Here is a 10,794-nt window from a genome sequence, read left to right on the forward strand (position 1 = left end):
AATGCTTTAAAAAGGTTGCACCCTAAAGCTAAGCTAATAAATAAATTATGGAGATGACTAAATCACACTTGATGGAGCTGAAAGCACGTTATACGCAATTAAAGCAAAAAAGTAAAAAAGAAAAAGAAAATGGGAACAAAAGAGATTCATTTTGTGATTATCCATATGGTTCGGTTTGTATCCATCAGTTTTATTTTGCATGGAATTGTAATAGTTTAAGCTATCGTCACAATCTTGGAATCTTGAAAACGGTTTACGATATCTCCTTGCGCCTCTGTGATGACGAGTGGAGCTCGAGGTACCACGTGCTGTCTCGGTATGCAGTCCCAGTCTTTGACCACCGAGAAATACTTGGGAATCCATGACTCACCAGAAGCCTCTCTCTCTTTCAGAGACTCTCTCTGTTTTTCCTCCACAGCTTTTTTGGCTTCTCTTGCCCTTTCCCAATCTTTCTTCAATATTCCTTCACTTACTTCACTCCACACCATCGCCGACTCGGTCTTCATCACTTCTTGCAGATTCTTGACAGTTGGAGGTTTGAGTCCTGAGATGTTCTCATTAGCATTGTAAATAACCTCTAGCTCACCGGTCTTCACATTTTTCACCATTACTGTTCTGAAACATTAAGGAATGTTAATGACATTATAGCTTAATTATGATATTCTTAAGATCTGTAATTAAGGAGTCATGTTTTCACCTGTCCCATTGGCCAAAGATGTCGTAGAGCTTATTCCCGGAAGAAGATTGAGAGATCTTTCCTTTAATGGATCTATTGTTGTTGCCTTTCAATCTTTCGATGAAAGAATCGGAGATCAAGTGTAACTCGGCTTCGAGATCAGTCTCCGGACATTTTATTTTGATTTTACCGGCCCAGTCTGCTCTCGGCACGGGTAATAATCTTATAACTAGTCTTGGTTGGGTCATATCGTAAGTCTCTTTGCGTCTCCGAAGCTTCATTACCCTTTTGCCCTTTACCTCAATCTCCACGTAAGCACCTTATGACAACAACACGCAGAAACTAGATTTTATATTTATAGCCAAGAAGAGTAAACCGAACATATTACCAATAGAATTTAAGAGATAAACGAACGCATATGTCAAATTGGTTTTGTTTTTGGACGGATTATTCAAAATTAAACTTGGTTTCTCGGTTTTTGCGGTAGTACTGCTACGTATAAATAAATAAATAAACATAGTACCACGAAATTTAGGAATGAAACATTGAATCCACGTAACATCAATATCTTCTTTCTCGTGAGTAGCTTGAAGTGCGGACACGGGAGGATGATGCGATACCTAAACATTAACGATTTATAAGCATGTTGCAATTGCTCCAAAAGTTTAATATTTTCTATGAAAAAATGGGAAAGGAAATCACCCATTTACTTTTAAAATATTCTAATATTTGATCAGTTTATGTTTATTTTATTTTTATATTAATCACTAGATCACTTTAAAACTTATTTATCATGATGTTTGTACACTTTTTTAAGTAACTAATGTACTCGATTCAACAAACGTTAATAAAATTACAAGTACCACTAAATATATACTATATAAACTCTAATTGATGATTTTAACGAGATTTTCTCTTTTAAATTTATATGTTCGTTAAAACAAATATATATATATGTGTGTGTTCGTTTATTATATAGAAAATTTTCTGTTCAATATTGTAATAAGTAAGACTATACTTGTTCGATGAGGACGTTGATAGGACCGTTGGAGACATGATGGGTCTCTCCAATAACAGGGTTGTACGGAGCCTGGCCAAAAATTACTGGTCGGAGTTTGGAGATGTTCCACGTCACGACCGATTTGAGCCGTTCGATGGGAAGTTCGCGGCGACTGCATTCTCCGAGCAGATCCTGACCGTTGAAGCTGTAGATCATCTCGCCGTAACATTGAAGTTGTGATTTTGGTAGGTTCAGCTGAGGTGGCAGCTTTACGTTTCAAAGAAAATAATTAACACCTTTTATATGGGGCAAAAAGTGAATACGTATCATTCTAAATATATAGATCAAAGAAATGAATTTATTGGGAAATGATGTGATTGGTACGGAAATATAAATGTTCCATTGATGATACGAACTGTGTAACTAACTTTGTCTGTCTTTCTTTTCTCATGTAGTTAATACTGCTATGTAAGTATCTGTTAGATTTCTGGATTGGTAGCTCCGAAATAAATCTGATCCGTTAGTTTACTGATCCGGCCACCAGTGTATCTTAATCTTAATACGGATCTTTTTATTTTTCATGCAAAACACCTATTGATATTTTATACTTTATACTATATATTTAAACATTAATATCATATATATATCATAACACAACTTATATTTTTCGCCTTTTCTAAGAAACTTTTTTAAAAATTTAGAAAGAATAGAAAAACGCAATGGTCGTTCTATAATATAGCAATAAAATTTATCACTGCAACAAGTTCTAAAAAATTATGAATAGTTTTATAAAGAAAAGTTCTAAGAAATTAAACCTGAAAATTGGTGAGATCGGATCCTGGGCGTACGTTCTTGAGGAGGCTAAGGATTCGACGGATGACATTTGAAGCTGTATGTTCAGAGTCTTTCTCATCTTCCAAAGAGAAAGGTTTGGTAAGCACAAGGTGTCTTCTAATTTCTTGTTCATCTGCCTTTAAACACCAAAAAACCCACGGTATTTCAAAGTTTAAACCTTAAACACCTAACTAATGACCAATAAAATTGCTGTTTACTCGCTTCAAAAGAACCACCATTTCTCACGTCCAAAATCTGTTCAACGTGGTTCCTCCACACCACACTCATATATCAATCCGTCTATAGTACAAAATTGACTCATTTCATCTTAAATGGCCTGATAAAAAAAAGCTATGACTAAGATGGAGATGTATATTTAACAACCAACAAATATTAAGATGACGTACTGTCCTGACCAAATATGCTTTGCGTTTTCATTAAACTAATATTTTATGATTAGAAAGAGTAGGATCAATCATAACTAGATTGTACAAACTATAACAGTTGGAACTATTTTATATATAAAAAACTAAGTGTGTGATAGAATAAGATCCACTTACCATTTGAAAAGTCGTTAATACTGATGAGAGTTTTTTTTAGGGGGATAAAATGAATGATTAAAAAAAAACCAAGGAGTTCTATTTATGAAATGAATCTGAAAATCTCAAAACCCATAGAGTACAAATTACTCTTCATCATTGTTCTTAATAACTCTTAATCTCTAGCTCCATTTATATAGAAACATAGACAAGGATATGTAATTAGAGAGATGTTAGAGAAGGAAAAGAATTGGGTGAGCATTAATTAACTTTGGATTCGGAGGAAGCGTTAGTTGTTAGATCCATCTTCGTTTCATTTACTACCTCATCGTTTGCTTAAAATGCCGTTTTCTGTTGTGCCTAGGGGAGTGATCCAAGACTCTTGAGTGTTAAGTCTGACACATAATTGACTTATGAATATTAATTAACTTTGTTTGTTTTTGAAATTCGTTTTAAGTTAAACTTATGAGTGGTAAGCCTGACAGAATACTTAAAATCGTGCTCGAATATATGTTTAGCTGGTTATTAAGTTATTGAAACAAAAAATTGGTATGAGATACTAAGTTCAAGAACGCATTGTGAAATTAAAAAGTAAAAGATGAGCCAAAGTTTTGACTGTGAAAGATCGTGCTCTTTCACGATGTGTTCTTGAACTTCTTATATCTTACCAAGTTTCATTTCTAAAACTTGATTTTACCCCTTTGTCAAAAAAAAAAAAAAAAACTTGATTACCAGTTTATCATTAGAGCAAGATTTAAAGTATTGTGTCAGCCTTAAGTAACGCTTATATATAAACATTTGGAATAGCGTTAGAGCAGAATAGCCTGTTTAAGCATTACGGTAAACATACTTTTTATATATCTATAAACAACACTTAGAAGAGCAGAGTACGTTAAAATATTCTTTTGTTGCCAACAAGTTATTTATTTATCTTAAATAACCAGAAGTTGTTTAGATAAGAAAACCTATGTTGATTGCCCAAATAGAATATTAACTCGGCCCAAAACCATACGAATTATTAATTCATGTCCACCTAGCGTTTCTGAGGGTTCAAACAAATCGAAGACAAAACCATTTTGTTAGTCAATCTAGAGAAATATCTCTTGCAACGAATATGCTTCCAATTCCGCAGCTTCAGCTTCGATGGAAAAGCGAAATGCTTTGGCTCTTCGACGGAGATGTATGGCTTAGGGAAGCTGCGGCTGAGCATCGCCGGAGGAGGACTGATCGGAGGAACAATCCCCACCGGCTGAGTATTAATGGGAGTCCCTGGCTGGATCTCCCACTTGAACGGAACACCTTCCAACCTCTGCTGATAGTAATATCCGACCGATGAGTTTCTTGAGATTGATGATCCTTTCTTGCATATATCGTTCTCCATATATAATTAGCACCGATGATGCTTATGGTGTAGGAGTTGTGCTATGTTCTTGATTTAGTATATACGTTTTCTTGGTTGTTGTTTTGTTTGGGGAAATTGCGTTAGGATTATAGGAACTATGGTTAGATGGGAAATAAATATATAGACTGAAATTCTTGTCAGGTTGAGAAGATGGAACGTAAGAAGTCATGAATAATCAAGTTGATGTGTGATTTTTGAGTTGGTAATGTATATTGTAAGTATGTTGTATATACCTGATGATATTGACTTTGTATTATATTATACAATAGATACGTTTGCTTAATACTTCAATGACTCGATTGCTTTTGCACGGTCAAGGTACCAAATATTAGTATACTATACACCATCATGGTTCATGTATCCAATTCTCCTTCTTTCTTTTCTTTTTTTGAGAAATTACTTTGAAACGAATACAGTTTCTAGTATTATTTCACCACTTGAAAATAGTTTATTTTTAGTAAAGAGTAAAGACATGTCTAACCAACAAAATTAAATATGGATTGGACTCATATACGATGTATGATTCATTCCTATAAGCAGCAAAGATTAAAATAATTGTTCTCCAGAGGAATAGATAAAATTTGTCAAATTTAGGTTTAACTTCGATACGAAGCGCACGTTAGTGACTTTGACGTTGGACGGTGCATACGCGCAAGTGACTGTAATGGGATTAAACCAAAACCTAAATAGACGCCAAACTTTGCGTCATATTTAATTATCAAAATTATCTACGTCGTTAATATCAGAAAAGCTATTATATTTTTTGAGAAATGGCAATGGTGAAAAACTAATATTACTGTCATGATTCATGAAACTTTCAATCGTAATTCGTGAAGCAAACAACCTATAAAATTATTGCAAGAAAACAAAAATTACACTGCATAGTCTGCATGCAACACAACCACGTAATTTGTAACAAATTTGCAATAGATCTACCGGAAACTCTCCGGACTTCGTCTATCTACGTACTACGTACGATAACAAACAGTTGACCCCAAAGAATTTAGTAATTTACGAATCTATCACTATTACTATTATTAGTGGCGAACCCAAAAGCTTTTTTCTACCGGAATCATAACTAAACCAAACATAAATATATGGATAGCAAAATTTTGAGCATGTCTCTTAGTAATGACAAAGACTATAAAAATTTGGCTACCGATATGAATCTATATGGCACATTAGCCATAATTTGGTTGCATTAGAAGAACAAAAAAAAAGTGTTAATTATGAAATTAGGGGTCCAACATCCGAAAAAAAGAAATTAAGATAATAAATAACAGATCCCGTTAATCCACTCGTTTTAAATAGTCTTCCATTGGAATATCATAGTTATTGACATGGTTCTAATCCAGTAGGGTGGTTCAAATAAGATATTTTATGGATTCTAGAACATAATTCTGTTCCCAAAAAAAATAGCTACAATCTCGAATAGGTGCGTTAGGAACCTATCATTTCAACTGTAGTTCATTTTATACCCAGTTTGAGAGTACTGACATGAAACCATATCATATAAATGAAAAATACCCCAATAAGAATCTATCATCGTCAATTAAATGGTATATGAACGCTCTTTCCAATACAGGATTTGGGGTTCAATCATCATAAATAAAAATCAAGTACCGTTAGCGTGAGGATAATGTTATCCTGAAGCTCGGTGGTCTTAGTTTTGTGAATCCTCGAAGGGAGGTAAGCCCCATTCCTCTGGTTTGAAATCTAGCAGAGAGGCTAGAACTTGATCCGCAACATCGTGGTAGGACTTATCTAATCTTGGATCCGGTACCATTATCACATTCCTGCTCACACACCATCGAATATCATAGTTTAGCCTTTTAGATCTCAAGGACTTGGAAACTGTTACCAGAAAAATCCACTTACATTCCAGCGTTTTTAGCTGCCAGGACCCCGGACGGAGCATCTTCAAACACCAGAGCCTTTCGTGGATCTACAGGACCGTCCTATGAAATCCGCAAAGAAGAGGAAGACATCAGTTTACAAAGTCGTTTCAAAGTTTGACACACCTGCTAGTAGAATCTGTGTTTCATTTCAATGATATGGTGTAGTTAATGACTGCCTGTAATACCTCAAATCTCCTAGCTGCAGCAAGAAAGCCGTCTGGAGCGGGCTTCCCTTGCTTGACCTCTGGATCATCTCCGCGTACTATGTGATGCATTAAGGAAAAAAGCTCACGGTGTCTTTGTGTTTTTAGATCAAAATGTCGGGTGTGTGTACTGCATTCAAGGGTACAAAACAGATCAGATATGCCAAAATGATAAATGCACAAATAGAATCTGAAAACGCCATTTTGCACTCTCAGTGATCTATTATGAGAAAGTAGATTAAAAAAGAAATACCCTGTGGCCACACAAATTGGGATTCCTTTGCTATGGAGATGTCTGAGAAGTCGGCTAGCTCCTACATCAGAGGAAGAATATTGGATCATGACAGCAAAAAAAATTTCAAGATCAAGAAGGCTAGGGCTTGACTAGAAGAGTATCAATCAGAGGCTGATATAAATTGAATTTAAAGACATCTATCTTTATCAAAAGTAAAATGAATGGCCTAATCAACAAGGACAAATTTCATTTAATTTAACACAACGGGATAACAATTTCTCTCTGTATTTATCTACATAGGTGAGGAATGTGGATTGTACCTGGCATAAGGTCACTTGTGGGGAAGAGGTCTTGCAACATAGACTCTCTCTCTACAATGAACTCCTCAGGTGAAAGTGAGTCACTAATTCCACATTCTTCAACGAAAAGCGTGGCAGCTTCAATCGCTTTTCTTCCCATCATCTTCGCTTTCAAAGACCAATCAAATGTTTTGTTGTATCTAGCAAGTATCTTTTCTTGTACCTCCGTGTAAAACTTCTCAGTGTCTGCAAACAGTAGACAAAATTAGCACAAGTTAGGCTTACCAAGAGAGTTTAGGACCAGCAAAAGACACATTTGTAGAATAAACATTTAAGAAATCTCACAAATTGGTGTCTTTTGGTAATGTGAGAATCAAAATAGAGAGCAGCCATTGCTTGAAAATTGAGAAAGGGCTCAGCTTAATTTCTTGACCAAGACATAGTAGAACAGTGAAGCTCAAAACTAGAGACATCAGATGCTTAAAATAGCCTAAAGTTTCCTAATTCAAACAAAATTTTGCAAGTCAATGTCACAGTGATAAGAAAAACGAACTACATTGAAAAAACCTTCGCCTCATCAAACAGAGAACTCATGAAATCGATACAAAGGATACAAAACAACAACAAAGGCAGTTAACACCAAATCAACCAAAAGCAAAGATCAGAGACTGAAGAAAGAAAATTTACCGAGAAGAAGACCGTCCATGTCGAATATAACGTGAGTGATCGATCCTCTTCCGGCGTCGGCGACGGCGGCGACGGCGGCGACGGCGGCAGGGGTCGACATAGCAGCTACAGATAGAATGTTTCCTGAAGCTCGGATCACAGATTTCTGCGGAAAACCTTTGGGGAAGTGAGAAATGAAGCTGGGAATCTTATTAGACGATCGGAATGGGTTTCGTAGAGCAACGAATCTAGTCGGAGATGCTAACATAGTTGAACAACGCAGTGAAATTGACTTGTGACGTATTATATAACGTCACCTTTAAATTGATTGGGTCTTCACTATTGGGCTTAATTTCGATCATGGGCTGTGACACATAATTTGGATGCCCTGAACGGCGACGTTTACACCGTTTCGTAAACAACACTTTTGACTTTAGTTACCCCAAACGGGTTCTTTCATCAAATATCCCGGATATTTACCCAATCTAATTATCTATAAAAATAAATGGTAATATGTTTTTTTGGTTATAATGTTAAACGAAATTGTTTGACCAAAAAAAAAAATGTTAAACGAAATTGTAATATATTGTATTCTGAAAATATATATTGGATTCTTCTTAATCCAAATTCGAAAAAGATACCAACACATGTTATAGTTCCATTTCTTTCCTTTTTTTCTCGTTTTTCATTTTTTGGCCAGAAATTAAGATTGCAAAGAAAAGTTAAAGTGTGAATCCAAGTCAGATAATGTAAAATGGGCTTAAGAAGTTCTATCGTTTTCTCAGCTTTTCCGACAAAAGTCTAATGTACATGCATCACCTCCAACTCACTTCTAAATCAAATCTTCTTTTTATTTCTCACCGAATCCCGAAAAAAGGTATTAATATCAAAATCTACCCTTTTTTAATTCGTCTTTTTGGATATTTTCTTGTACACAATTATTATTTCACGACATTTAAACTATGCTATTTTATCTCTTTCGGACACTTCAACTCTCATTCCGTTTGTGGTAATTTGATTAATGGCATCCAAATCTATCCATATTAGCAAAGAATATGTTCACCGTATTATCTGAATTATCTAGGCGCAATACGCTCATTATTCAATGAATATAGTCGATGGAGAGATCCAATTTGTTTGGTCAACTAGTTAATTAGCAGAAGCATAAACTTTGTTGCTTATATGATGGTATATTTTAAATTTGTTATTAAAGTAAGAAATATAATAAAGGGACACCACTTAGACCAAAATAAATAAATAAAGGGACACCACATTGTGACCAATTTTTCAGATGGGTGAGTCCTGTAGTCCACGATGCTAAGAAAATCCAAAAAAAAAACCAGCATATCAACAATCAATGTTTGGTCTACAGACTAAACAATTCGTCCTGTGTTTGTACTTTGACATTGACAAGGCACTGATCTTAAGGCATTGTTCTTATCCAATGGGAGATCCATTTTAGCAACAATCTATCTATCATTAGTTTTTTCCAACTCTTTAAACTAATTCCATTTAATGGAGGCTGAATAGATATAAGTTGAACCAAAGTACAAATTAATATTATATACTATTTAGCCCATTATAGTGAATCAACTTAAGGTGTAAAGAAATCAACTTATTCGAGACCCTTCTTCAATCCTAGGATCCTACGCGGTTACTATATATCCAGCTTATTCATAATATAACACAAAATAATCTTCAATCAGCTAAAGTGACATAACATATATATGATTATATGAAGGGTTGACGATCTATATCCCCATGGGAATTATCATATAGCACCAGATCCACACGGAACTATGACCTTGTTTTAGACGTCCATGAGAGAAAAGTTGTAGATCTAAATCCACATGTAATAATAGTTCGAAATCTACTTCCCCACAGTTACAAAGTTCGAAAGCCCAAACCCCATTGGAGTCGGTTTTAGTTGGATTACTATATCGGAAACAAAGCTAAACCATGTATTAGCGTTGTTAAACCAATCATGACCCGGATTATGACCCGATTACAACTAATAAACCAAAACCCAACTAATAAACCAAAACCCAACAAAATCTCCAAATTCAAAATTCCCAAATCCTAAACCCTAGAAATCGAATTCGAAATCAAAGCTGAAGGAAGAGGTTGACGACGATTTCGATGGCCTTAGTCATTCGTCGTGCGCTTGGCGAAGACGATTTCGATGAAGAAGAAGTGGACAGAGATGCAACTGAAATCGAGAAAATGGTGGAGGAATTTGAGGACGAGCCTTCAATTTTCCACGACAACATTCCAGAAAGTGATGACGATGATGAGGGAGACATAAGAAAAAGACTACAATTAACACTCAAATATGAACCCATAACACTATATTTACCCTCGATTTCAGAAATTACTGATTACAACAATCGATTTTCCAGAATCGAATTTAGGGTTCTTACTGAATTTTTTCGATTTGGGGATTTTGGGACCAAAGTGAGAATAAAATGCTGTCATATGGGTCGGGTTCGAATCAGGTTTTTTTAGTTCGGGTCGGTTTTTTTTTGTTTGGTTTCAGCGATTGATGGTTTAACTCTCGGGTTTACATCGCAAACCGGCAGAAACCGTAAAAACTAATACATCTGGGGAAGTAGATTTCGAACTATTATTACATGGGGATTTAGATCTACAACTTTCCTCTTATGGACGTCTAAAACGAGGTTATAGTTCCGTGTGGATCTGGTGCTATATTATAGTTCCCATGGGGATATAGATCGTCAACCCTTATATGAATAACATTGAATGAAATTGACGAGCTATGTACGTAACTGAATGAAGTTACAATTACACGGATGGTCCCATTTTCATATGTCAACAAATGGGAAATTACACATTTTATTCCTCAACTATTTGCAATTGGTATAAATAATCTTCGACTATCGTGATTGCAAAAAAATTCTTCAACTCAACGTTGACCACGCAAAATTAAAATTAAATATAGTCAACTGTTAATTGAGAAAACGGAAAACGTTACATTAAATCTTGCTAACTTTTTATGAGTCTAATTTTACAGAGTTAATATAA

General features: G+C 35.2%; 2 protein-coding genes across 3 annotated transcripts; both read right to left on the minus strand.

The window, feature by feature from the left end:
* Positions 1–160: 160 nt before the first annotated feature.
* Positions 161–4,683, minus strand: LOC18029820 (oxysterol-binding protein-related protein 4B). Of its 2 annotated transcripts, none has more exons than XM_024149445.1 (6): positions 4,122–4,683; positions 2,492–2,647; positions 1,695–1,943; positions 1,200–1,296; positions 698–995; positions 161–615 (listed from the first exon to the last, which is right to left on the minus strand). In XM_024149445.1, the coding sequence occupies exons 1-6, from the start codon at positions 4,428–4,430 to the stop codon at positions 216–218; spliced, it is 1,509 nt and encodes a 502-aa protein (XP_024005213.1). In that variant the 5' UTR covers positions 4,431–4,683; the 3' UTR covers positions 161–215. The 2 variants fall into 2 exon arrangements, with proteins under 2 accessions (XP_024005213.1, XP_024005212.1); XM_024149444.1 differs by lacking the exon at positions 4,122–4,683 and adding an exon at positions 3,071–3,205.
* Positions 4,684–5,944: 1,261 nt separating this feature from the next.
* LOC18029822 ((DL)-glycerol-3-phosphatase 2) lies at positions 5,945–8,036 on the minus strand. Its single transcript, XM_006413201.2, has 6 exons — positions 7,774–8,036; positions 7,108–7,332; positions 6,806–6,866; positions 6,535–6,682; positions 6,330–6,409; positions 5,945–6,247 (listed from the first exon to the last, which is right to left on the minus strand). The coding sequence occupies exons 1-6, from the start codon at positions 8,018–8,020 to the stop codon at positions 6,115–6,117; spliced, it is 894 nt and encodes a 297-aa protein (XP_006413264.1). The 5' UTR covers positions 8,021–8,036; the 3' UTR covers positions 5,945–6,114.
* Positions 8,037–10,794: the final 2,758 nt, after the last annotated feature.

Source organism: Eutrema salsugineum, unplaced genomic scaffold (genome assembly GCF_000478725.1).
Source record: "Eutrema salsugineum unplaced genomic scaffold, Eutsalg1_0 scaffold_1, whole genome shotgun sequence".
Classification (NCBI taxonomy): Eukaryota; Viridiplantae; Streptophyta; class Magnoliopsida; order Brassicales; family Brassicaceae; genus Eutrema; species Eutrema salsugineum.

Coding starts and splice junctions, on each gene's coding strand:
- LOC18029822 (XM_006413201.2), bottom strand. CDS start 8,020: ATGTTAGCATCTCCGACTAGATTCGTTGCTCTACGAAACCCATTCCGA. Junction 6,867..7,107: donor CACAAGTGACCTTATGCCAG/GTACAATCCACA, acceptor CCTCTGATGTAG/GAGCTAGCCGACTTCTCAGA. Junction 6,683..6,805: donor CCAATTTGTGTGGCCACAGG/GTATTTCTTTTT, acceptor CCTTGAATGCAG/TACACACACCCGACATTTTG.
- LOC18029820 (XM_024149445.1), bottom strand. CDS start 4,430: ATGGAGAACGATATATGCAAGAAAGGATCATCAATCTCAAGAAACTCA. Junction 2,648..4,121: donor CTAGATTGACTAACAAAATG/GTTTTGTCTTCG, acceptor TGGTGTTTAAAG/GCAGATGAACAAGAAATTAG. Junction 1,297..1,694: donor TCAACGTCCTCATCGAACAA/GTATAGTCTTAC, acceptor GTTAATGTTTAG/GTATCGCATCATCCTCCCGT.